The following is a 23,657-nucleotide window of genomic DNA, read 5'->3' as shown; positions in this document are numbered from 1 at the left end:
GCTCTTCCCTGCTTGATGCCGGTCCTTCCACACCCCAACAAGCTGTCTGGGAGCCCCTCCCCAGCTCTGAGGCAGCCCCGGGGCAGGCAGGTGTGGGGTCTCAGCTGTGTATGGACTCCTGGCAGGCGTCGAGAGCTGCTGCGACCCAGCAGCACAGCGCCAGTAGCTGCAGCACATCCAGTCCCAAAACTCTTCTTACAGAAATGGGTGTGATTTACTGGAAATCAGATATTCAGCAAATCCTGGCCCGATCCACGTCCTGCTGGGCTTGGTGACTTAGTCCAATGGGCAGTGCTGGTGTTGCCTGTGTCACTACCCCTCTCAGCTGAAAATAATGATTTCCAGAAAACTCAGCTGTGTTTCTGAATCTGAAACTTGGTTCTCAAGCTGTCCAGTTGCAAAATAATGACTGTCACCTTGCTTGGGATTTGAGCAGCCTAAGGGAGGAGTGGGCTGGTGGGACTGCCACCCTGGTTTTCCTGCCCCGAATGCCATGGAAGAGCTTTGCTAACGGCATCCAGGGCTTTAGCAAGTTTTCCACCTGCTCTGTGTTTTAGCCCACCTTATTGCAGACTTGTATGTGGTTTGCTCTTCACATTTTAATCCCTTGGGTCCATATTCTGCTTCTGTAACGATGCTGCTGTTTCCCTCTCGGTGCCTCCCTGGAATTTCTGCAGCTTTGTTCAGATCCCTTACCGCCTCTCTGAGCAAAATGCCTTTTCACCAGCCCTCTGCTATGGTGCCCTTTGGTCTGTGCAGCCTCCTACCTGCTTTAGAGGAATGTGAGAATTAGGAAAGAGGGTGGCAGGGGGACCACAGGACTCTGCTCTCACCCCAAAGCGTGGCCAGCTCAGCCACGGGGTGTCCTGCTGAGCCTTACTGCGTGCATCCTCCTGGCTTTGTCATTGCCTTCCTGTCAACATTTCCCCAGGACAGGGCTCCCCAAGGCTCTGCAGCGGTCCTGGGGTGCTCCAGCAAGGCAGCAATGCTGACCACAGTTTGAGCAGTCTGCAAAGCCCGGCAGGCAGCCACGGTGCTGCTGAGGAATGCGGCGGGCATGGGCTGGCAGAGCTGTTGGCAAGGCCAGTCCCTATATGAGGGCACCCAGCAATGCTGCGACTCATCCAGCATCTTGGTTTTGGGGTGGCGGGTGGTAGGATGTGGTGTGCCAGGGGTGCCCACAGCTGCCTGGGGGGGCTGTGGCTGAGGGTGCTTCCCCGTGGGCGTTGGGCATTCATCAGCTCTGGGTTTTACCCAGCTGCACAACCTGCTCGCAGTGCTTCGCACACTGCTCGTGTCTGCTCTGCCTCTGAGCTGCAAAGGCGTTTCTATTTGCCTCCTTCCAGCTCGGGCTCAGTGGCAAGGCAAAGGTGAGCAGCGGGGTCTCCTTCAGCGCCGCTGCAGACCTTCCTCTGGGAGGAAAACCAGCCGTTGCTGCTGCATGGCAAGCCTTGGTCATGGTCATCCACGCACTGTGGCGGCCTTCAGGGGCCCGGGGAGCTGGAGGAGGCAGGAAGCCCCTTGCAATCACACACAGCGTGTGGCCGCTGCCGTGTCTGTGTTGCACAGGTGCTCACACATAGCATATTACCGAAAAAAAGAGAAATATATTTTTTGGGGTCTTGGCATGGGGTAAATCCCTCCAACTGTTGGTCACTGTCAGAATGGAGAAGGAGTCTCAGCTGCACGGGTCCTCCAGCACTTACATGTCTCACCACATGTCCTGTGCGACCATTCCTGCAGGGGCTGTTCCTATTGACTGTTTGCAGATGTCTCAACACCAAACAGCTCAAGTGCCCAACATCTCTCTCAGTCCAGCTGTTGTCCCACCTAAGCAGATGGAGCCGGGCAGTTCCCAGGTCACCCACGCAGTCCCTGGCTGGTCGCTTGGGGTGTGTGCACAGGCAAAGCCTGGTACCCAGCCACGCTGCAGCGATGACAAAAGAATAAATGTGATTTTCAAGCCTATAACTTCACTTACAAAAGAAGTGCCATAGCTCCTGCTCCCTCCACCATGTCCATGTGGTCGTCACTCCTGCCAGCCCCCTGGTCAGGACCGCACACCCTGCTCTGCTCCTCCGCCTTTCTCCTTGGTCCAGCTCTGCCTGCAGCCTTGCTGAGTACAGACCGTCATCCTGGGAGGATGGAGGAGCTCCTCGGCAGGTCCTCAGCCCCTCCTGGGGCTGGCTGGGAGTTGGGGCACAATGCCAGCTGCAATCTGCCTCCCCAGCCCATGGCTGAGCTCATCACACCTGGCAGTACATCCCCTTGGGTGGATGGGGCACCTGTGGCTCATCCAGCTTCCCCTTTTCGATTCCCAGGGATGCCCACTCCTGCTGCCCTCTCTGCATGCCAGATGTGCTGCAGCACCCATGCTGAGTCCCCTCCGCTCCAGCGCGTGCTGACTGGGCGCTGGATCAATGACCTGGGCTCCTACGTGGCCATCTCAGCCATGAATGGGAAAGGTGACCGCTGGCTCCTACCACACGGCCGTGACTGCCACCATGGATGAAATCCAGGGGTCACTGCTGCAGGGGTCCCAGCACTGCATGTACCAGAAGAGCCAGACCACGTTCGGCTTCACTTTCAGCTGGAGTTATTCAGGTGTTTCTCCTTTCCCAACTTTCCTGTGATGTTCCCAGAGCTCCCCTGCCCTCCCTGTGATGTCCCTGATGCTCTTTTGCCCTTCCCTGCAGTATCCTTAGTGATCCCCTGCCTTCCCCTTTGGTGTCCCAAATGTTTCCCCATCTCCACAGTGTCCCCAGAGCTCCCCAGCCCTCCTTGTGGTGTCCTTGATGGTCCCCTGCCCCCCCTACAGTGTCTCCAATGCTCCCCTATCCCCAACATCAGAGCTGCATGGCTGGCAGCAGCTCCTGGCCCCCACTTCTGGCTCTTGTCCAGGCAGGTCCTGCCCAGGACGAGTCAGGGCAGAACTGGATGCAGGCTCAGCTGGGCTCATCCTCCCATGACCTGGGTATCCCATGCCCATCTACTGCCATGCCCCTGATCCTAGCAGGGCAAGAGTCTGGGGAGGGAAACATCACACACCCTGAGGAAGCCTTTCCCACTCACAAACTGGCAAGCTATGTGCCTAAGAGGGAAAGCCCCATGTCAACATCCTCTCCCACCTCCCACCCCATCATGGGCCAGTCTCCACCACCACCTCCATGGTCCAGTGCTTCATGAACAAGGACAAGACCATGTGGATCATGCAAGATGAGGTTGACAGCCTCAAGGATGACTGGAAAGCCAGTGGGTGAGCTCCCAGCAGAGCAGGGCTGCAGGACATTTCTCTATCCCCACACTGTGCTGGGGCTGCACCCATGGGTGCAGCATGGAACCTCCGGGGGGAGCGCTGAGCCCTGAGGGTGGGTGCTGATGCTGGGAGCCAGCTGGGCAGCAAGCAAGGGAGAGCGGTGCTTTTGGAGCAAGACCCCAGGATGGGAGCTGAAGGCAGCTACTATGATTTTTTAATTTAAAGCAAAGTGCAATTTGCACATGGGCATTGCCAGATCCTGCTTCCCAGAGAGGAGGAGGGTGGCCCTCCTAGTATCTTCAAGCCCCAGGGTAAACGTGTCTCTGGAGGATTCTTAAAGCAGATGCTCATCTCCTGTGCTGGGCGGGGGCCAGAGAAGTCCGTCCTGACCTGGACACAGCCAGGTGCCAGCTCTGTCTTCCCCTGCAGCATCAGCAGTGACATGCTCACCCAGCTAGAGAGATATCTTAGAGGAGGTGTCTGTGCTGTGTCCCTGTGCAAGCCCCACGTAGTCCAAGGACCCCTGGCCACCTGTGTATCCTCAGGGACCCCTTGGGAGGGCTCAGACAGGGCTCAGCCCTGGAGCTGTGCCCTGCCGAGCCTCAAAGAGCCATGCATGCAGCATCGCCTGCCATGGGGTCTGTGCAGGTGGGCACCATGCACAGGATATCCCCTCCCAAAGGAACTAACAAACTTTAATATCTACATATCTTCCAGAAAAGCCCTTCTGCACTTACAAGAGGGATTAATTCAAGGGTGCCCAAGAGTTCCTGCCACAGTGACAGTCACAGCTTCCAGACCCAGGGAAAGCCCAGCACAGCCAGGAGAAAAAAACAGCATAGAAACAGCAGCAGAAACTTGTAACGCAGGAGGGGACTGTCATAAGGACAAACACCTGCAATCAGACACACCACCCTTCAGTGCAATGAAGAGCTGGTCAGGCTGTACTTGCTGTAGCACTGTCTTTGGATGTCAGCACTGGGACAGTGGCAGTGAGACAATGCCAGGCTGTGCCCACCGCAAGGACTCCGTCACAGAGGAAGGAATGGGCTGGCAGAGCCTCTTGGATAGTGGCTGTACAAACCATCCCTGCGACCCTGCCTCTCTCCACAACCGTGCTCATCCCTGCGTTCCTCCGGCACTGCCCAGGTCACGCAGACCTCCTCGCCTCGCCTGTCCCAGGCACTCTGCCATCAGGCCACCCACCCCACAGCTGCCAGCCGGCTGCCTGTGGGGCTCTGGTTACAGCCCTATAAAGGGGGCCAGGGTGCAGGGCCGGAAGGGAGCTGTGCTGGGCTCTTTGCAGCCCCGTGGCCATGGGAAGCGGTGCTTTCACCCTGGTCCTTGCCCTGGCCCTGGTGGCATGCATCACTCCTGAGGAGAGGAAGGTACGGGGACAGGTGATGGTGGGGATGTGGCAGATGTAGCACAGGGATGCAGTGTGGGCAGCCAGGGGTTCTCTCTTAAATGCCATTCCAGACTGGGACAAGCAGGAGAACTTTGCAAGCACTTAGTCCAGGCAATGGGCAGGGTATCTCTGGGTCACCCCCAGCTCCCTGGTACCACCTCCACAAAGCTTTGCTCCCACTGGGGCACCATGTGCAGGGCATTCCCACTCATGGGGTCTGTGTTTGGGACACCATGCACGGGGCATCCCTTCCTGTGGGGTCTGTGCTCAGGGGCACCATTCATGGAGCATCCTCTCCTGTGGGGTCTGTGCCTGGGCGCACCATGCATGCTGACGGACTGGCTGGTGTTGGCCTTGCTGCACTGTCCACTCAGCAGCCAGCAGCACCTCGGGTAGCATTTCCCCAAACTGGGGACGGGAAGAGCCCTGCCCTGCAGTTGCACTCGCAGCAGGGCTTGCAGCTCTGGCCATGGGGCGGCGGGAGGGATGGGGTCCCCCTCTGCACTGTGCACAGGGGCAGAGGGCCTATCACCATGTCCTTTCAGTGCCAGCTCAGTGGGCTGTGGAGGAATGAGCTGGACTCACTGATGGAGATTTCGGCAGTGAGGGACAACGGGGACTTCCAAGGGAAATACCTCACGCGGGTCACCCTTGCCGGCGGCTGTGCCCGTGCCTCCCCCCTGAGAGGCACCCAGCAGCAGCCCGGTGAGGGGGGCTGGCCCACCTTTGCCTTCACCGTGCGCTGGGACAAGTTCTCCAGTAAGTGCTGGGACATCTGGGGATGGCACCACGGGGGGACCGGGAGCTGTGCAAATGGCCAGCAAGTCTTTTCTAATGCTGGGAAGTCTGCTGGGTGATGCTTTGGTGCAGCTAAGCAGAGGGAGGCAGCGGTGCCTGACCAGTGTGGGGCTAACGCACGATGCTGGCTTTGCATGGGGCAGCCCCCCCTCACCCAGTGCCTTTGCACCCATCCCTGCCAGGCAGCCCGAGGTGAGTGTGCTGGGTCCAGACCCCATTACGGCATGGGGGATGTGGTGCCACAGAGCCTGCCTTGCCTGAGGGAGCCCCTGGAGAAGGGCAGGTCCCCCCAGAAGAGGTTGGGGGGGTGCATGGCTGTTGGAGAGGGAACACAGCTGCAGCTGAAAGGACCCTGGGGAGGGGGAGGCAGCCAACGAGCATGGGTGCTGTCCCCATCGACTCCTCATCAAGCATGTCCCCAGATGCTACCACCGCCTTCGCGGGGCAGTGCTTCGTGGACACGGGTGGAAAGGAGACGCTGACCACCATGTGGCTGCTGCGTGAAGCTGTCGGGTCCCTTGAGGAGGACTGGAAAGCCACGAGGTAGTGGAGGGGTGTGGGGGGCAGTGTCCCTACAGAGGGGCTGTCCCCAGGACCCCTGGGAACCAGCATCCCCATGGGCAAGGGGACCACCCCTGGGAACTCCCCAGCATGCGTTTGCAGGGGGGATGACAATGCCTGATGGCAAAGGGCTTGCCCTAGCCAGGGGCATCTGGCAGCCGCTTGAGGCAAGTTGGGGGGCATTTAGGGACAGCCCTGTCATCTGCTACCACTGGCAGTTCTAAGTGAGCAGTGTGTGTGGGTTGTCCCACAGGAACTCTCTGCTTCCCATAGGGTGGGCAGAAATGTCTTCACGCGCAAACGCATCCGAAAAGGAAAGATCCTGCTGAGCTTGTCCCCGTCGTGTGAAGACACATCTTCGCCTGCCCCATGATGGCATGCTCTGGCTGTAGTCCAGTCCCCGCCCCAAGACAAGCAAAACCAGCCTCTCACATAAAAATAAAATTAAAAATCATGTCAGTTGTCATTGTCTTTTTTAAAAAACTGCCCCTGCTGCCCCTCTGAGGCAGCTTATGTCCCCTTGGGTACCCCTGCAGAGGCAAGGGCTCACCACTGCCCTTCCCCAGGGACATCTGGATCCCTCCCTGATCCCCCCCATCCAGCTCCCTGGGTTCATTTCCCACCTCATCCTAACCCACACTTCCACCCTGTGCCACCACTCCCCCCTGCCTGCCAGTGACAGAGGTGGCATCAGCATCCTGAATCCACTGCCTTCCTTGCAGTGCCTTCATATCCATCCCCACCAGACGCCTTACCAGTCCCAAGACTTCATGCTCCATAGGGTTGGGTGGTGGAAGTAACAGTATCGGCAGATGTGAAATGTTGATAAAGTGTTTCCTCCGTGCTGCACCGCACTCAGAGTAAAATGTGCATAATTAGAGCCCCCATCCCATCCCATCCCATCCCATCCCATCCCATCCCATCCCATCCCATCCCATCCCATCCCATCCCATCATGCCCCCCTGGGATACAACCAGGGATTTTACCCTTTTTTTGCCACTGCATTTCAGCAGTGCCACTCTATCTCCCTCTGTGGACATCTGCCAAGCCTAGTCAGCTCTTTCCATTCAAAGTTTTTGACAGGTCCACGGGTGAAGACGAAGCCTCTTGCACAAGTGGTACAAATATAACCTAGCCCTGGGGATGACAGCACAGTAACCGTGCAGTCCGTTGAGCCTGGCCCAGACCCAGCAAGGCTGGTGCACGCTGTCATGTCATGGAGTGGTGACTGCCACCTCCCTGGCACCTCAAACAGGGCAGCTTGTCCCTGCCAAACAGCGCAGAAAGGCAGGGGCTGGTGTCAGGCTGAAAGGATGAAGCGTGACATCCAGGGCAAGAGCAAGAGATCCCCTGGCGGGGAGTTCTCAGGCCCCTGTGATAAGCTCATGAGTTTGGGACTGTAAAAGTCAACAAGGAGGAGCGATGTGATAGGAGAGGGTTGATTTCCACTCACCCCAGACTTTGGAGCCATCCAGACAAGAGGGACAGGTGCTGAGCAGCAGCAGCAGTGGAGTGCTGGGCTGTGCCTGGGCTTGTGGCAGGCACTGAGCAGTGCTGCTCTGGGCTGCGGCTCCCCCACCCGCAGGACACACATCCCAGCTGTGCTGCCATCCAGTGACCCAGACAGTGCTGTCCTAGAAACAGCATGTGTTTATGAAGTTGAATCCCACATTAATTTTCAGTTGCCCATAGCCCCATGCCTGCTCCAGGCACTGCAGCGAGCAGAGAAGCAGCTCAGGAACACAGGGACAGTGCAGGCTGTGTTTTGTACATCCAAAGCCCATAAGACCAGCACATATAAGGAAGAGGTGCAAATAAAAGTCTGGTTAACGTGTTTTTGTGTGTTGAGCGAACACACTCGCTTGGACCTCATTTCCTCTCTGGTTACTTCTTCCTTCAACTCTTGTGAAAGCAAAAGCAGCAAAATTAACAGCTGAGATGCTGGGGAAACGTTATTGCTGCTAAAGCAGAAGGCAGGGCAAGCCTTCCCTCCTGTGCAGTGCTGCAGCCGCAGCAGCTTGCCTCTGCCAGGGATGCCCTGACGCCACATGGGTGACACCGTGGTCAGGCAGTGGCACCATCAAAGCAGGGACCAGTTAAGTGTTTAAACAAGTAATTATTTCCAGCTTGCATGCACAGGAGGCGGATTCTCAAGGAAGGTAGTTGATGCTTTCCAGGCCACTATAAGGGCCTCAAAAAAAGCCCATGCCCCCGCCTCTCTCTCTGCAGCTGTGCTCATCCCTGCGTTCCTCCGGCACTGCCCAGGTCACGCAGACCTCCTCGCCTCGCCTGTCCCAGGCACTCTGCCATCAGGCCACCCACCCCACAGCTGCCAGCCGGCTGCCTGTGGGGCTCTGGTTACAGCCCTATAAAGGGGGCCGGGGTGCAGGGCCGGGAGGGAGCTGTGCTGGGCTCTTTGCAGCCCTGTGGCCATGGGAAGCGGTGCTTTCACCCTGGTCCTTGCCCTGGCCCTGGTGGCATGCGTCACTCCTGAGGAGAGGAAGGTACGGGGACAGGTGATGGTGGGGATGTGGCAGATGTAGCACAGGGATGCAGTGTGGGCAGCCAGGGGTTCTCTCTTAAATGCCATTCCAGACTGGGACAAGCAGGAGAACTTTACATCACCACTGCAGAGAGGAAGGTATGGGGACGGGTGGCGATGGAGGCATGGTACTCACACCCTGCTAGACCCCAAAGGCTGCTGCTGGGACTGTGGTGCTCAGCAGGGAGCTGGGGCTGGGCTGCCAGAGCTGGTGGGACCATCACTACGCAGTGCTGAAGGAAGCTGCGGAGGGGCTGGGAGGGAGGGACTGCTCCTGCAAGGATGCTCCTTACTGTGGGAATCCGTCAGAGACAGGCAAACAAAGCCATGCCCCAGAGAAACCCCATTTCCCACCAAGTGTGGATGGAAAGCAGCACACCCTCTACTTTAACACAGGTAGGATCCACCCTCCCCTGGGTGACAGCAGCAAACAGCCCCGAGGCTGTGCTGAAGACAATCAGTGCCATGGGTGTGATGCTTGTGCTGAGGTGGCGATGCCAGTAGCATCAGCGTCACACAGGGTCCTTGGTGTGTACCCCAGTGCTGCAGACATCTCTGGGCAGAGCCAGGGTGGTGGGGCAGCAGCAGGATGCCCCCCTTCCTGGCTGCGCCCCCCAAGCCACAACACTGGCCTTGCAGTGCCTCCTCTCCGGGTCATGGCGGAGCGACACTGGCTGCCGGATGGTTGTGTCCTTCCTCAGCAAGGACGGCAGCTTCTCCGGTTCCTACCTGCCGGGTCCTGCTGCTGGTGGCTCTGAAATCCTCACCTCACCACTGGAGGGGACCCAGCAGGATGCAGGGCTGGTCCCACAGCCCACCTTCTCCTTCACCGTGCGCTGGCAGCTCCGAGGTAGGCAGGAGGGAGCCATCACCCTGTAGTGGGGAAGCCAGCGGGATGCAGGGGAGTGGCTTCATCCCTTGTCACCCTGACTCATGCCACCTCGGACCCTTCCAGACTCAGAGACAGCCCGGACAACCGCCTTCCTGGGCCAGTGCTATGTGGGCACCAACGGGGAGGAGACCCTGCACACCCTGTGGCTTCTTCGAGAGGCAGCCAACAGCCCCGATGAGGACTGGAAAGCCACCCGGTGAGCACCAGATCCTGGCCACTGCTGTGCCAAGAGATATCCCATGGGATGGGACGTGGCAGGACCGGGAGGGTGAATTGGGTTTGTCACTCGTGACAAGCAGGGGCTAAGGAACATCCCTGTGACCTGGCCAGCCCTTGCATCCCATGTGTGCCCCAGGGTGGGTGACCCCAAAATGGGGTTGATGACACCCACCCAGGACTCTTCTTGCACTCTCCCTGTCCGGGAGATGATGTGAGCACCCGGTGCAACCTCCGCTACAGTGTTGGAGCCCAGGGCATCCCACTCAGCACCCAGTGAGGCAGCAGGCAACGCAGTGCCCCACCTCAGGTTTCGCCTCTGTACCCTTCACCACAGCATAGGTGATCCTAGCTGGGTGAACCACAGTGATTTGGGGTTTCCTGCAGGATTGGCACCAGTGTTTTCACCCGGATAAAATAACAGCAAGCAAGGAAACCTAAGAGGCCCAGGTCGGCAAGGAGATCGGACTTCCCCCAGGAGGCTCTGCCCACGCTGATGTGTTGCATTTCAACAGCTGTCAGCCCACAGGTTCATGCTTTCCCAGGCAAGTTCAGCCCAGTGTGAAGGCTGAGCACCAGGTGCAAAATAAAGGGTTTCTGTGAGGATCCAGGGCTTGGATCTGTTTTCTGCCCTGTCTCAAAGCTGCAGGGTTTGTCTTGCCTCACAACCACCTTCCTATGGGGAGGCTTCGTGCAGCATCGCTGAGGGCAGCAGGGTCCCTGGGGATGGGGTCTGTCCCATGTCCCCTCCCTGACAGTGTGCAGCAGTGCTGTGCCTGCAAACCTGCCACTGTGCTGTGGGTAACTTGTCCCTTGGGGTCCCTCCCAAATATCCCCAGGGGTGCGGGGCAAACCAGGCTGTGACCAGGCAGCAGGATGAGGCACAGCCTTGCTGGGATGCCATGGGCAGCAGGTCCCAGCACTGCAGGGCAGGCTCCAGGCAACGTCTTCCTCGTGTGAGCAGAGCAGAGGAAGTTTTTCAGGCGCCTGAACACGCAGGACAGCTGCAAATGGCTTTTGCAAACCCGACAGCCTCCTGTTCCCAGCTCCAGCAGATGCACTGTGGTGGCTGACTGCCAACCACCCTCCTGCCCCAGGGGTGGGGAAAGGTCCCAAAGAGCCTGTCCCAAGAGAGACCCCTCCGCACGGTCATGTCCCCTGAGCAATGCAGATGTGGGGGTCTCCAGCCAAGCCCCTGCTGCACTATGTAAGGCCAGGAAAAGGGAAGAGGGGAAGGATGCATCTGGCACTGGCTTTTTTTTGGGCACCCCTGGCTGACCTCTCCGCTTTCTGCCTCAGACACCTTGCCAAAGTGGTTCTGACATGACCAGTGCTCCTGGGGGTTCAGCAGCCCTGGGGCTGAGGTGCCTGGTTTTGGGAGCTGGAGGAAGGCAGTGGCTCCAGTGCTATGTTTCCAGATGTTTTTTTTAACTGATTTTTTTTTTTTTTGGCGCTGATTTCTGCTACTTTTTCTGTTTCCACCAATATCCAGCAGCTGGTGCTAGTGAATAAAAATACATGGGGTTTTGTTTTCCCTTGAAAAGAAGGGTATGTCTTATTTCTGTAACTAACTGACATTCCCACCTCTCCAAGAAACTCCGATTTCTTTAAAAAAAACAAAAGCCTGTTTCCTTTAAAGACGTGAGCAGGAGGTGTTCTGTACCAGCCACAGAGCACAGGCCCTCTTCAGCAACAGGAGACAGATCTTACTTCCCACTTTCATAGCTTTCTTAACTTTCAGTATGTTGCTACCATGGAAGGGAGATGGCACTACTGACACTCGGGGAGTCACTAAACAAAAAAGAGAAGGTTTCCATTCAGCAGCACCCATACAGGACAGAGCAGAATATTCTGTCCTGAAAGGCTCATGGTTTTGGTCTGTCAGTGTGCTCCCACAATGCTGACGCAGTCACCTGCCAGGACATGTGTAGTATGTGTGTTAACCTTGGGACTAACAGAGGGAACACAGTGGGGAGGGCAAGCAGGGACCCTAGCACCAACCTAAGCTGGAGTGCGGGGCTGTGTGTGTGTGCAAACACAGTGCTGATGCACACATGGCCTGCATTCTGATCCCTGCAGCATGCAAGGGAAAAAGATGTCATGGAGGGTCTGCGGCAAGGAGAAGGAGGAGGATGGCAGAAATACCAGGCGCCTCCTGTTCCTCTGTTTGATAGAAACAAGGTGCAAGCCTCCTCAGCTGAAGGACTCATGCCAGGCACTTTCATCATGGCCGCCCTTTAACCCAAGGTGAGGCCCAGGCTGGGCTTCCTTCCTCTTGCTGGCTCAGAGCCACTCGCTGTGGGACTGACATGAGAACACAGAAAGAAATGAAAAATAGCAGCCCTGGTGTGGTGGTGTGCTCCTCCGCAGCCCTCCACTTTCTGCTTAAAGCAATAGCCACCAGTGGTGGTCACGATGGCTGCATCTGGTTTAAGCTGGACTCTGGAGAGACAGATAACAACACAATAGATAAGGGCCATAAATCTTGCTCAACAGCTGAGGACTAGTTGAGCATGCACCAACTGAAATACAGCTGGTCTGAAAATAGAAATCAATCAACTTACTCCATAAATAGTGGATAGCCTCAGGGCCTGTTGAGCTCTCCTGCACAGCAGCAGACTGCACGGCCAGGGTCTCCCTTTGAGTAGTGATGCCTCTCAAGGTTACTCCTTGAGACTCCTTAGCCCAGCAGATACTAAGTGAATTAACAATAATAAAATTAAATGCCTCTCAAGGTTAGTTCTTGAGATTCCTTAGCAATCTCAGATAGTGAATTGGGAATAATAAAATGAAATGAAAAGTGAGAACAGGGTCCTAGACCTTCCTGACACCGTGCATGGCTCCTGGAGAAAAAGGTCCAGTTTCCTGGGGATGCTCGCTGGCTGCCTGCCCCGTCCAGGGCAGAGCTGCGACCTGATCCTGTTATGAATGTGCTTCTGCCTGTCTTGAGTCAGGGCCCATGGGTGAGCAACCCCTTGGCTGTCTCTCCTCCCCAGGCAGAAACACATTTACCTGCACAAGCACCCTTTTGCTTCCTGGGTGGGTTGCAAGCATGGTTCTGCCTGCAACCATCACCTTGCTGGGCCCCGCACCCCCAAACCCCCTGCTGGACTCCACAGTCTGAGCTCAGGATCTGCTACTGCCTCCTGTGGACCCAGTGATCCCAACCAAACCCAGGGCCCAGCCTCGATTCAGCAACCACCCAACAGGCCAGGCCCTCCCCACGACCCCCAGCCCACCCTGGCTCTGCTCTGCTTCCTGCAATTGTGCAGCTCCCCGTTACAAAAGCAGTGGTGGGGGCAGACACCAGCTCCTTTCCTATCGGGGAAGCTGCTTGCTTCCGCAGCGCCTGCTTGGGTGCATCCAAGGTCACATGTGGGCGCCGGGTGCTCACAACATTCACTCGTCTCCAAATGTGGTTCAAGATTGTTTTCGCACCCTTGAAGGGGGGGTGAGAGCAGAGCAACTGCCTCACAAACTTGGATCATGCCTCAACAAGCCCCTCTGCACAGCCGCAGCCATGGGAAGGGAAGGCAGCGCGCATTCCCCTTCATTAGGCTGCGAGACTGATCACCCCCCAGACCTCCAGGTTCCTCATGCAACGCTCCCAGCTCCTGGTGCAGCCCCCAGCCTCCACCCAGCAGCCCGGACCCTCACTGAAATGAGCACAGAAGACATAGTCACACACCATTAGTATTTATTTAGATGTGGTTACTAAGAAAATGATTAACTATTATCCGTATCTAGTAGAAGATGTTTTTGTCATTGAAGGAGTGTCGGACTGTATGACATTTAAAGGTCCATTCTAACCTAAACCATTCTAAAGGATTCTATGAAATGTCCTAAAAATAGCATGAGGAGTGATGCTCAACAGGTACTACTAAATTGCCCTCCAGGAAATACTGTTCACCAGCTCAAAGTGTTTCTGCTCAGCCCTGGGGAGCAATGACAGCTGATTGCCTCACCAGCCAGCACAGCAAAGCTCAGGCATAAGAGGACACAGCTTTGAAACCATCCTGTGGCCAGGAAAGCCTTCGGAAGAGCAAGCACTGCTGCTGCTCTCTGCTCCACACCCCGACAGCACACCGGCTGAAGGCATGCCTTCCCCCTGAAGCCCAGAAACCCCACTCCCAGGGCTGCGGAGATGAAAGGCTCAGACCCTATGGAAGGGAAACAGCGCACATGGCTTGGGAAGGACTCCACATTACCTTCTCTAGCCAGGCTGTGCCCACGGCTCAAAAGCTAGCAGGAACAGGCGACAGAGTCTGTCGCAAAGGCAAGACCACTCCCTGTGAGGGCACTGAAGATCAGCTCACTATCTTGCACCTAGAAATCAGGCAAGACTGCAGGATTAAGGGGAAGGGACAATGGACTGATGCTTGCAGCCACCAGACACAGTAACAGGTGCAGGACCTAGCCTGTTCACCTCCATCTGGGCAGGGAAAAAGCAGGACAGCAGCCTCCATCACCCACTGCACCCAGTCAGACCAAGTATGGGCCAACCACCTTCACCCTCCGTGCCACAATCCATCCCTGCAAGCCACAGGACGCACCACATGCTGCTAGCCATGTCCGCAGCATAGCAAAGTTCCCAGAGTTTCCTACCCCTTCTTAGCTAGGGTCCTTCTAAAGATAGAGAGAGTAGAGCGTCTGACAGGTCAACTCTAAAACAGTTCCTCCCTGGTAAACCCTCTGAGCTGCCAGCAATTGGGAGAGTATTCAGAAGAATCTGCTTTGATAGATTATGTTAATGCAGCTCTGTTTGTCCCTGCCTGGCAGGGTGCTCGGCTTCACCCCAAGAAGCAGGAGGTGGTGGTGTTCATCTCATCAGCATGCTGCTGCTCGATGACAACTGGGACAGCATGCTCCACCTCCTCCCGCTCCTTGGCTGTCCACTCCACTGGCACCTGCAAAATGTAGGTCTCCGGGCACTGCTCCTGAGGCTGAGGAGTGCCCAGCTCAGAGCCCGCTGCTGCAGGAAGGTCGGAGGATGAGATGCTATTGAAAAAAGATGCGGGATCAGTGTTGGATTGACTCTGCAACACTTCCCATAACTGACTGAAGATGCCTGACATCGAGGGGTCCTCAGGCACTGGGGTCACCTCCTTCATCACAGCATCCTCCTGTACAACAGCCACCACCTGGTTTGGGAACTCATGGTTCTGCTGTGGCAGCACTGCAAAAGAGGTAGAGCCAGCCCCATCATTCCCAGCCTCTCAATGTCCTGCTCCGAGCACGGGCTGCCACAGAGCCCACAAGAGGGGAACAAACTGTTCAGCTAAGGGTGCCTCCTCCCAGGGGAGGTGGCGAGAGGATAATGCACAGCTGCCAGGCACAAGCACAGCTTGTGCTCCAAGAGGGACTGGATCCTCCAGTTCTTGTACCACCCCTGGCCCAGGCAGGCCTCTGCAACAGGGCTGAGGAAGAGTCCAGAGCTGGGGTGAGACAGCAAAGCCAAACCTGGTGCTCTGCCCCAGAAGGCAGCATTTAATCTGGAGCCATGCCTCAGCCCCCAGGCACTCACCGCTCGGGTCCAGCTGTTGCTCAGTGCTCTCCAACGCAGAGATGTTGTGGGAGAGAAGCAGGTAGAGGGATAGAATTATAACCTGGAAACAGAAAAATCAGCACAGATCTCACCAAAGGACATGGATAGCCATCAACAACTGCAATAAATACCTCTCTCCCAAACTTATAAGGACAGCAGAGACCCCATCACAGATGCTGAGGCTGAAGCCACTCACCATGGTTTTCACTGTGGTAGTTCTGTTGGCAGACTGTCTCACCAAGGCCTGCAGTTTCTGCAACTGCCTGAGCAGTAACCTGCAGGGAAGCAGGCAAAGCAGGTTAATGCAGTGCTGAACCAGGAGCTGCAGGCTCCTCTCCCCTCCTCTTTGCAGCCCAGGACAGGCCACAGTCCCAAGAAGAGGAACAGCCTTCCTCACCACATCTCTTGCCATGTCCAACAAGAAGAACTCACCTGTTTTGCTCCTGCAGCAGCTGCACCTTCTTCTCCAGCTCGTGGTTTTGAGCTGCCATCCTTCCCAGGAAAGAAGAACAGCATGGGGGAAAAGCAGAGAAGTTTTGTTAGTCAACAGCAAGAACTTCACCAGAGTCTCTCCTCAGCTAATCAGCCACCACCTCTGGGTGGCTGGGGCAGATGAAATTGCTCCTGGGGTCTACCTAGCACCACCAGGAGCAAAGCCCAGAGAGCAACATCTCACAACAGGTTTGGGGAGGGGCAAGCCCTGCCCAGTCCCACAGAGAAGAACCAGACTAATGCATAAGGATGCTCACTCCTAGCAGCACACCAGCCCTGCAGGTCCACGACGTCAGGCTGTATTGCAAACTAGTCTGATCTGGAGAACGGGCTGGACCTGGCAGGCCAGCACCTTGGCTTGAACAGAGCAAGCTCTGGGCTATCTCCAAGTGTAAGAGAGCAGGGCAGGCAATGCCTTGAGCTTCTGAGATCCCTGAGGAGACCTGCTGCCCCACAGGGTCAGCCTCACTTCCTGCCCAGAGTGGCAGGACCCCAGCAGTGGCAGAGCACAGCTGCTTCTGACCAGTTCCCCCTGCTCCCGATCCCTGGCAATGTGGTTACCACAGCTAATGCCATTTTATGAGGTGAGCAGCCATTCTTTATGACTGGTCACATGTTCATTCCTGTCCCTTCATTATCAGGCCCTGAAGGTTCTCCACACCAAGTAGACAAACCAAAGAGATTTCTTCTTCCCCTCCCTACCAGCATCAAGGTTCCTGGGTTCCAGGCTGGTTATTCCCTTCCTTACCGGCCTTGAAGATGCCAGGCACCCCACCAGCCCAGTATTGTTGATGACCCTGTCACAGAGCAGGGAAGTGTAACAGCACACAGAGCTGTCAATAGCACAGAGCACTGTCAATAAAATTGAGCAGTTACAAGACCTAAGGGGGAACTTGGATCGGAGCTGCTGCTGGACAGTGAGACCTGGGACCCTCCTGGCCAGGCACACCTCCACCATCGTCTGCTTCCTCTCATGACTGAGGGAGTCACTCATATTCCTTTATATCATTTTCAAGTCTAGATTACGAACATTATATTGATACAGCAAACCATGTATAAAGATCTGACCTGATCTGCAGAGGGTCCAGGTGATTAGAAATCATAAATTAGGTTGTATTAGGATCTAGGTGATTAGAAATCCTAAGTTACATTGTATTAGGATCTAGGCAATTAGAAAATATAAGAAGCTGTATTATAAATTCTGTATTACGCTCCTTGTACATTGTACTACATTGATTCTGCTTGTAGAAATCCTATGCCATTCTAATAATAAATTCTGTCCTATAACAAAGCTTTAATGGGAAATACAATTTAATGCCATCATCATTCTGCCAAGGATCCCTAAAAGGACCTGTCTGTCTTCTCAGTGTCGGGTGACACTGCTGTCTGTCTGTACCTGTTTTCCAAGCCATTCATGTTGCTCTTCTTCCTGCGACGACCACTCTGGGCTGGCTGCTTGTTCTGGATCTTCTGACACATGTCCTTCAGAAGCTGGTCTTCAGCCTGCAAGGGCCATTTCTTGTTAGCAGTAACCCTAGGGCATTGGCAATCCAGCCCTCACAAACCCTGTGTACATCTCAGTGCTCAGACTGCATGCTGTTGTCCTCTGTCCCTCCCACACCACTGAATGAACCGCAGGAGCTGCCAGGCAAACTCTGGCCTGCTGATGCAGCCAGCAGCTTCCCTGGTGTAGCAAAAGTGAGGCATACCTAAGGGAGATGAAAAGCATGCAACTCACAAGCCACTAAGCAAGCAGGAAAAAGTAGGTTGGAGGCACTTCTGGTGTAACTGCCTCCTGCAAGCAGTCATGAGTGGGGAGACTGGCAGCAGCCAGGTCTCGTTGCTCTTGTATCTACCTGATTAGCACAGCAGAGGCTGCTGGCACGTGGACATCCCCCAGGCCTCAGAAGGAGGAAAAGGACTCCAAGCCCTGCCGCACACTGCCCTGAACACAGCACCTGGGCACCAATGCTCTCATCAAGGCACCATCCTGTATTTTCAAACCCCTAGTCTGGCTGAAGCGTTCGAGAGGTCCAAGTGTGATTGGGAGTGACAGGCTGTAGTGAGGACTTACTTTGCCCTGTGACAGACAGGCTGGTAATGAAAGACCTTCATTCTCCAGGAACTGTCTCTCCTCCTCTGTCAGGAACAGCTCTGGGAACTCAAACTAGAAAACCGCAAAAACACGCCTGCTGAGAATGCAAAGTAAAGGGAGTTCATCCCATGGCAGAGAGAGATGCAGAGAGCACACAGAACCGGGATCAGCTCTCCCAAAGCAGCATCATGCTTTCCTCAGAGATATCCCTCACAGAAGCCAAGCCAGGAGAGAAGGGGAGATGTGAGCAGAAGCAACAGCTGGGGCCTACACGCATGGCAGTCAGCACCTGCATAGTGGCTCCAGGCACAAGCTGGTGTTCGGCATCCCCAGCAACAGCAGTGGGGAAACTGGAGCTCTGTCCCAGTGTCCTGCTTGGATCTTCCAAACACATCCATGTCCCTGGGGAATGAGAGTCAAGCGCTGGGTGTCAGTGAGGCAGCACCTGATCTGCCAGCCTTGAGTAGCACAAAACCACAATTTTACAGCAGCAGAAAGCCACTAAACTTGGCGCTCTGCATTGCTGCCTGGCACCCACCCAAAAAACTCCAATTTAAGACTGCTTTTCGGCCTGTAGGCAGGACAGAAATCGCCCACGCACATCACTTACCGAGGTCAACGGAACCATCTTCTGCCATGTCAGACCTCATGCTTTCCAGCATAGGCCAATCCAGATGGCAGGAATAACTGTGATCAACCTGCACGTTGTGGTTGCTGGCAAAGTTGCTGCTAGAGCTTTGGGACAGATGCTGATCCTCAGAAATGCCGCTGTCACTGTCAATAGGCAAACAATCCTGCAGCGTGCTTGGTTCATCTTTTAACTCTCTCAGCATGGAGTTGATCATATCATCAGTGTCCTTGTCCAGGAGCTGCGGAGAAAAAGCTTTTACTCAGCAGGGAGCCAAACCTCCTGAACCACAACCCAGCAGCGATTACTCCCAACGAACTCACCTCAGGGTCTAGCAGGCCACAGCCTTCCAGCAGATTGTTCTCCTCCCCTGGGATTTCAGGGAAGGGAGTACCATCCTTCAGGATGAAGTCAAGAAGGTCCTCATCTACCAGGGCAGACAGTTCTTCTAGGTACGACATCTGAGCAGGACAGCCAAACTGAGCACATGCACAGGGGGAGACACCAGCCCTCCTTCAAGATGTCCCTCAGTCCCTACAGATAAAGTCTTTCTGTGCAACAGCAACAGCTGTCAGGGCCCTGCAGCAACAACCAGCCCACAAGCACTTCCCCAACAAGGCTACTATGCCAGCACCAGTGGCCCCACCACACCAATCTCCTCACCAGCCTACTTGGACCCAACCACAGGAGCCATGCTCCACCCAGAACACAAAAACTTCACGAAGGAGAGGGAAAGTGGAAGGGTCCCAGGCTTTCTGCTGTGGAGAGCAGGCAAGACCCTGCTGCTCCACTGAAGCCCCAAAGGGGCTATACCCCCAGTGCGAAGCCATCGGAGCCAGCCTCTTCTTGCAGGCAAATTATTAAGAGAAGTCATTATTGTGGGGTTAACTAAAAGTGTTTTATTCATGATTAAAAGATGATCAAATGATAATTAATCAATGAGTGAATGGAAATAAAATGGTAATCAAACAGTGATTAAGTGATCATTGAACAGTAATTAAACAGTGATTTGACAGTGATTTAAACGATGATTTAAACAATAATTTAGACAGCAGTGAAACCTCTACTACTTACTATGTTTTCATATATATCCCAGTATAGCTTAATTATTACATGTCGCTAGCATACAATAGACTTTCAGACCAAATGTAAGAAGGCTGCTTACCTCGCTGTAGATATCAGGTGCCGGCTAATGGATCTCTCAGCCTCGAGAAGTAACCTTGAGAGCGTCTCTGCTGAAGAGGAGATCACTGCTGTGCAGCCTCCTGCCGTGCAGCCTGCTGCCACGCAGGAGAGCTCAACGGGCTTGAGGAGGCTACAGGTATTTATAGTGTGAAGTGATGGACTGTAGTCAAACCCCGCCTTGGTGTCTGAGTAAGTCTGTAGCAGGGGCAGCTTTAGTTTTGTCTAGTCTCAGCTCAGGCTGATGCTGTTATCTCCCGATAAGATGTAGCCCAGAATCCTTGGTGCCCGAGATCTGGCCTCGCACTGTTCTCACAGTTTGCACCACAGGGCTCGTATCAGTCAGGCTTGCTTGTTGGTGATGCCTGAACCAAAGAACTGCTCACTCAGCCAGACTGGGGGCAGCTGCCACACCTCCCCATCAGAACCGTTACACTTTCACATCTAGCTGGCAAGTGTCACAGTCTGAAAAAAACCCCCACACCAAAAATCCCAAAACCCTCCAAAACCAAAAAAAATCCCACCCAAAACCGGGCGGCCAGGGCAGGCCCCAGTCACAGGGCTGCTGTGCCAGCTGCCTAGCAGCGGGATGCTGGTGTGCGGGGCGGCTCTGCCCGCCGGGCACGGTGAGCAGGGTCTCACCAGCAGAAAGCAGAGCAGCGAGAGGAAGGGGAGCAGGGCAGACCCTGGGCAACACCAGGGCCCGTTGCTTCCACAGACACCGAGGACTTTCCACCCAGGAAGCACGCACTGGGCAGGCAGCAAGGGGAGAATGAGAACCAAGAGGAGACAGCAGCCAGCGAGGCCGAAGGAAGGGTGACCGGAGCACGCTGGGCAGGAACCGCTCCCCCCCGCGCCTGGACACCCACCCGAGGCTGTCCACCGAGCCAAGAAGCCTCTCACAGCCCCAGCCGTGACACCACGGCGTGCCGCTGCCCGAGGCACAGCCGCTGCCCGAGGCACAGCCGCTACCTGAGGCACAGCCGCTACCTGAGGCACAGCAGCTGCCCGAGACACAGCCACTACCCGAGGCACAGCCGCTGCCCGCACGGACCGGACAGCGCACCCCGCGGCCTGACAGCGCGGACGGAAGGACCCCGGCCCCAGGCGGTCCACCGGCGTGCTGTCAGCGCCGGGACGCCCCGAGACAGCCAAGTTCTCCCGGCCAGCAGCGCCCGGTCCTGCCCTCGTCCTGCCGCCGGCCGCCCCGCAGAGCCCGCCCACTCCGGCCGGGGCGAGGGGAGGGCGGCCGTCCCGCACCCCCGGTGCCCCCCATCTCGTCCCGGCTCTCACCTGAGCGCGCTGCCGCCCGGCCACACCGCTGCCACCGGACCGGTACCGACACCACCCGCCGCCCAGCAGGTCCCGCGCGTTCGGCGGCGGCGCCGCCCCCCCCGGGGGCTCCTGCGGGCGCCCATTGGCCGGCGACGGGGGCAGGTATAGGGGGCGTGGGGGGGCCGGAGCTCACGCAGAGTGGCCGGGGGCTGCGGGACAGGGGTGGAGGGGGGGCGGGACAGGGATGCCCACGGAGCGGTCGGGGGCTGCGTGCCCAGGGCGGGGCGGGGGGCGACCGGGGGCTCCCGCGGAGCGGCTGGGAGCTGCGGGCTCGGAGGGGGGGAGAGAGGAAGGGCGGGGCTGGGGGCTCCCGCGGAACGACCAGGGCCTGCTGACCCGGGGGAGGAGGGGCGGGGCAGGGATGCCCGCGGAACGACCGGAGCCTGCGGGCTCGGGGGAGGAGGGGAGGGGCACGGATGCCCGCGGAACGACCGGAGCCTGCGGACCCGGGGGAGGAGGGGAGGGGCAGGGATGCCCGCGGAACGACCGGAGTCTGCGGACCCGGGGGAGGAGGGGAGGGGCAGGGATGCCGGTGGAACGACCGGAGCCTGCGGACCCGGGGGAGGAGGGGAGGGGCAGGGATGCCCGCGGAACGACCGGAGCCTGCGGGCTCGGGGAGGGGGGGGTGGCCAAGGATGCCCGCGAAGCGGCCGGCACTTGCGAGTCTGGAGGAGGAGGGGGGCGGGAGAGGAAGGGTGGCCGGAGGCTCCCGTGGAGCGGCCAAGGGCTGCGGGCCCGGGGGAAGAAGGACGGGACAGGGATGCCCGCGGAACGGCCGGGGTCTGCGGATTTGGGGCGGGGGGGGGGGGGGGGGGGGGGAAGAGGAAGGCGGCCGGGGGCTCCCGTGGAGCGGCCGGGGGCTGCAGGCCCGGAGCGGGGGTCCGGGGACTGCGGACTCCGGGTGTCCGAGCAGCGGGCGAAGCACGGCCCCGGTGTGCGGGCGCGGAGCCGGGCTGCGCGGGTACCGAGCGGCGCGTAGCTCCAGGCGGAGAGCAGCGCCGGGGTACCGAGCCGAGTCGCTCCGTGCAGGCCGGCGGCGGGCGGTGCCGCGGCGCATGCGCGGCGGCGGGCGGCGGGGCGGGAAGCGGGCGGTGCCGCCCAGCTCCCCACAGCGTCAGCGGGGCCGCCGCGCTGCTCCTGCTCGCTCCCAGGTACGAGGACGGGGAACGGGGGAGACAGGGGGTCCCGGTAACCGGGGAGGGGAGGGAGGAGAGGGGAGGGGGGGGGACCGGTTCATGGGGTCCCGGTGACCGGCAGTGCCCTGGTTTCCGGGGGGCTACCGGAAACGGATGTCTCGGGGGGAGCCCCCCCGTCCGCCCACCGGGGGCGCTGGGGGGAGGAGCAGCGTCCCGGTTACCGGGGCCTCCCGGCTGCCACCGGGGCATCGCCCTCAGGCTGCCGTGACCCCGGGGCTTCCGGGGGTTGGTCACGCCTTGGCCTAGTTTTGGGGCGCGCCCCGTCGCCCGCGGGGCTTGGCGGCTTCCCGAGCGCCGACGCCCACCGGAGGGCCCGGAGCAGCACGGGCAGCCACGGCCGGGCTGGGCCTGGCCCCGTTAATCCCGGCCCTGTCCTAACCCTGCCCTAAAATAGCCGCCACCGCTGCAGGCCTCGGCCCGAAGTCTGTGCTCGCTAGGCCCGGGCCAGCATCCCCCGCCGCGGGGGTCCTCGGGGACCGAGTGGGAGAGGCCCGGCCGCGGGCACGGACCCTCCGACCGGGGTGGGGACGAGCTTTGGTGCCGGCCGGGTATGTCGGTGAAGCTCTCCCCCTGCCCTTCCTGCCCACCCTGCCTGTACGCTGGGGGAAGCAAGTGGGAAGTGAGTCTCCGGCCCGCGGCGCGGTTTTGGGTGGGGACGCCGGAGGACACAGTCCCCACGGCCATGCCGCAACCGGGGCGGCGGAAGGTCACCCCGGCAGCTCCCACCGATCACCCCGGGAGAGGCAGAGCTGGTCGTCGCTCCCTGGGATGGGACGCTGGGGTGGGACACGTGGGGCTAGGGTGGGTGCTGCGGGGCACGACTGAAGCCCCGTCGGGGAAAAGCCTCGGTCCCCACCGTGCCCTGGCTGGAGCAGCTAACCGAGCAAGGGAAACCCTTCCCCATCCTCTGTTCTCTGCCCAGCCCCGCGCCCTGTCAGATCCTGCCCGCGCCCCTGCGAGCTCCCCGGCCCTTTGAATCTGCCGGCAGGATGTCTACATGCTTCTGCCGTGGCTTCATCGCTCGCTGTTAGACCCATATTTGGTAGCAATAATTGTTTACTCCCTTCTCCTCTCTCCCTGCGCCTCGCTGCTGAGAAGGGGAGGGGACATAGTTTTGGGATCTTTGGCTTTGCTGTAGCCCACGGGCTGCCTGGTAAAGGGTCCAAAAACCATGGGGTGAAACCCCCCACTAAGCGCTAAAGGAGCAGGCAACTCTGTGTGGTCAGCACTGGCCCCAGTGCGCAGCTTGCTCGCCAAACAACAGCAGTGGGAGCTTAGAGCATCCCAAAGTGGCACATCCCAGCAGATTTGGAGGACAGCAGCAGGAAGGCTGGGGAAGAGGGAACAGGAACCTTCAAGGTGCCCTCCTTTTTTGACCTGAGCTTTGCAGACTGCTGGGTGGAGAAATGCCCCCCAAAACCTGACTGTGCTCTCCTCTCGCTTTCCCCTTTCTGTCTGGCCAGTGGCATGGCATTGGGCAAGTTTCTTGCCCTGACAAGCACAGGTGCCCA

The 23,657-nt window shown here is 57.8% G+C and overlaps 5 protein-coding genes across 8 annotated transcripts in view; 3 read left to right on the top strand and 2 right to left on the bottom strand.

The window, feature by feature from the left end:
- The first annotated feature begins 4,572 nt into the window (after positions 1 to 4,572).
- Positions 4,573 to 6,396, top strand: LOC141938013 (avidin-like). The gene is made up of 4 exons (XM_074856440.1): positions 4,573 to 4,644; positions 5,210 to 5,423; positions 5,885 to 6,005; positions 6,297 to 6,396. The coding sequence occupies exons 1-4, from the start codon at positions 4,573 to 4,575 to the stop codon at positions 6,394 to 6,396; spliced, it is 507 nt and encodes a 168-aa protein (XP_074712541.1).
- Positions 6,397 to 8,455: 2,059 nt separating this feature from the next.
- On the top strand, positions 8,456 to 10,094 carry LOC141937500 (avidin-like). The gene is made up of 4 exons (XM_074855244.1): positions 8,456 to 8,527; positions 9,205 to 9,415; positions 9,521 to 9,653; positions 10,061 to 10,094. The coding sequence occupies exons 1-4, from the start codon at positions 8,456 to 8,458 to the stop codon at positions 10,092 to 10,094; spliced, it is 450 nt and encodes a 149-aa protein (XP_074711345.1).
- A 3,256-nt stretch (positions 10,095 to 13,350) lies between these two features.
- Positions 13,351 to 20,874, bottom strand: CREB3 (cAMP responsive element binding protein 3). Of its 3 annotated transcripts, none has more exons than XM_074856484.1 (10): positions 19,599 to 20,874; positions 18,757 to 18,984; positions 18,416 to 18,674; positions 18,095 to 18,207; positions 17,785 to 17,877; positions 17,107 to 17,213; positions 15,651 to 15,710; positions 15,415 to 15,493; positions 15,198 to 15,279; positions 13,351 to 14,849 (listed from the first exon to the last, which is right to left on the bottom strand). In XM_074856484.1, the coding sequence occupies exons 2-10, from the start codon at positions 18,892 to 18,894 to the stop codon at positions 14,464 to 14,466; spliced, it is 1,317 nt and encodes a 438-aa protein (XP_074712585.1). In that variant the 5' UTR covers positions 18,895 to 18,984; positions 19,599 to 20,874; the 3' UTR covers positions 13,351 to 14,463. The 3 variants fall into 3 exon arrangements, with proteins under 3 accessions (XP_074712585.1, XP_074712586.1, XP_074712587.1); XM_074856485.1 differs by having other exon boundaries at positions 18,757 to 18,894; XM_074856486.1 differs by lacking the exon at positions 17,785 to 17,877.
- Positions 19,860 to 22,830, bottom strand: LOC141938300 (uncharacterized). Its single transcript, XM_074856942.1, has 4 exons — positions 22,548 to 22,830; positions 22,231 to 22,388; positions 20,909 to 21,810; positions 19,860 to 19,980 (listed from the first exon to the last, which is right to left on the bottom strand). Exons 1-4 carry the CDS (start codon positions 22,828 to 22,830, stop codon positions 19,866 to 19,868), a joined length of 1,458 nt encoding a protein of 485 aa, XP_074713043.1. The 3' UTR covers positions 19,860 to 19,865.
- The window catches only part of TLN1 (talin 1), a 35,405-nt gene continuing 33,766 nt past the window's right edge, over positions 22,019 to 23,657 (top strand). The window contains exon 1 of one of the 2 annotated variants that reach the window (XM_074856759.1): positions 22,019 to 22,101. The gene's annotated coding sequence lies outside the window, so the exon portion shown is untranslated. Of the gene's footprint in view, positions 22,102 to 22,496; positions 22,766 to 23,657 lie in introns of those variants that run through there. The other variant, XM_074856762.1, reaches the window with a different exon arrangement.

The sequence above is a fragment of the Strix uralensis genome, chromosome Z (assembly GCF_047716275.1).
Source record: "Strix uralensis isolate ZFMK-TIS-50842 chromosome Z, bStrUra1, whole genome shotgun sequence".
NCBI lineage: Eukaryota > Metazoa > Chordata > Aves > Strigiformes > Strigidae > Strix > Strix uralensis.
Note: the sequence above shows the minus strand (reverse complement) of the source record. Positions and strands in the feature narration are given on the sequence as shown.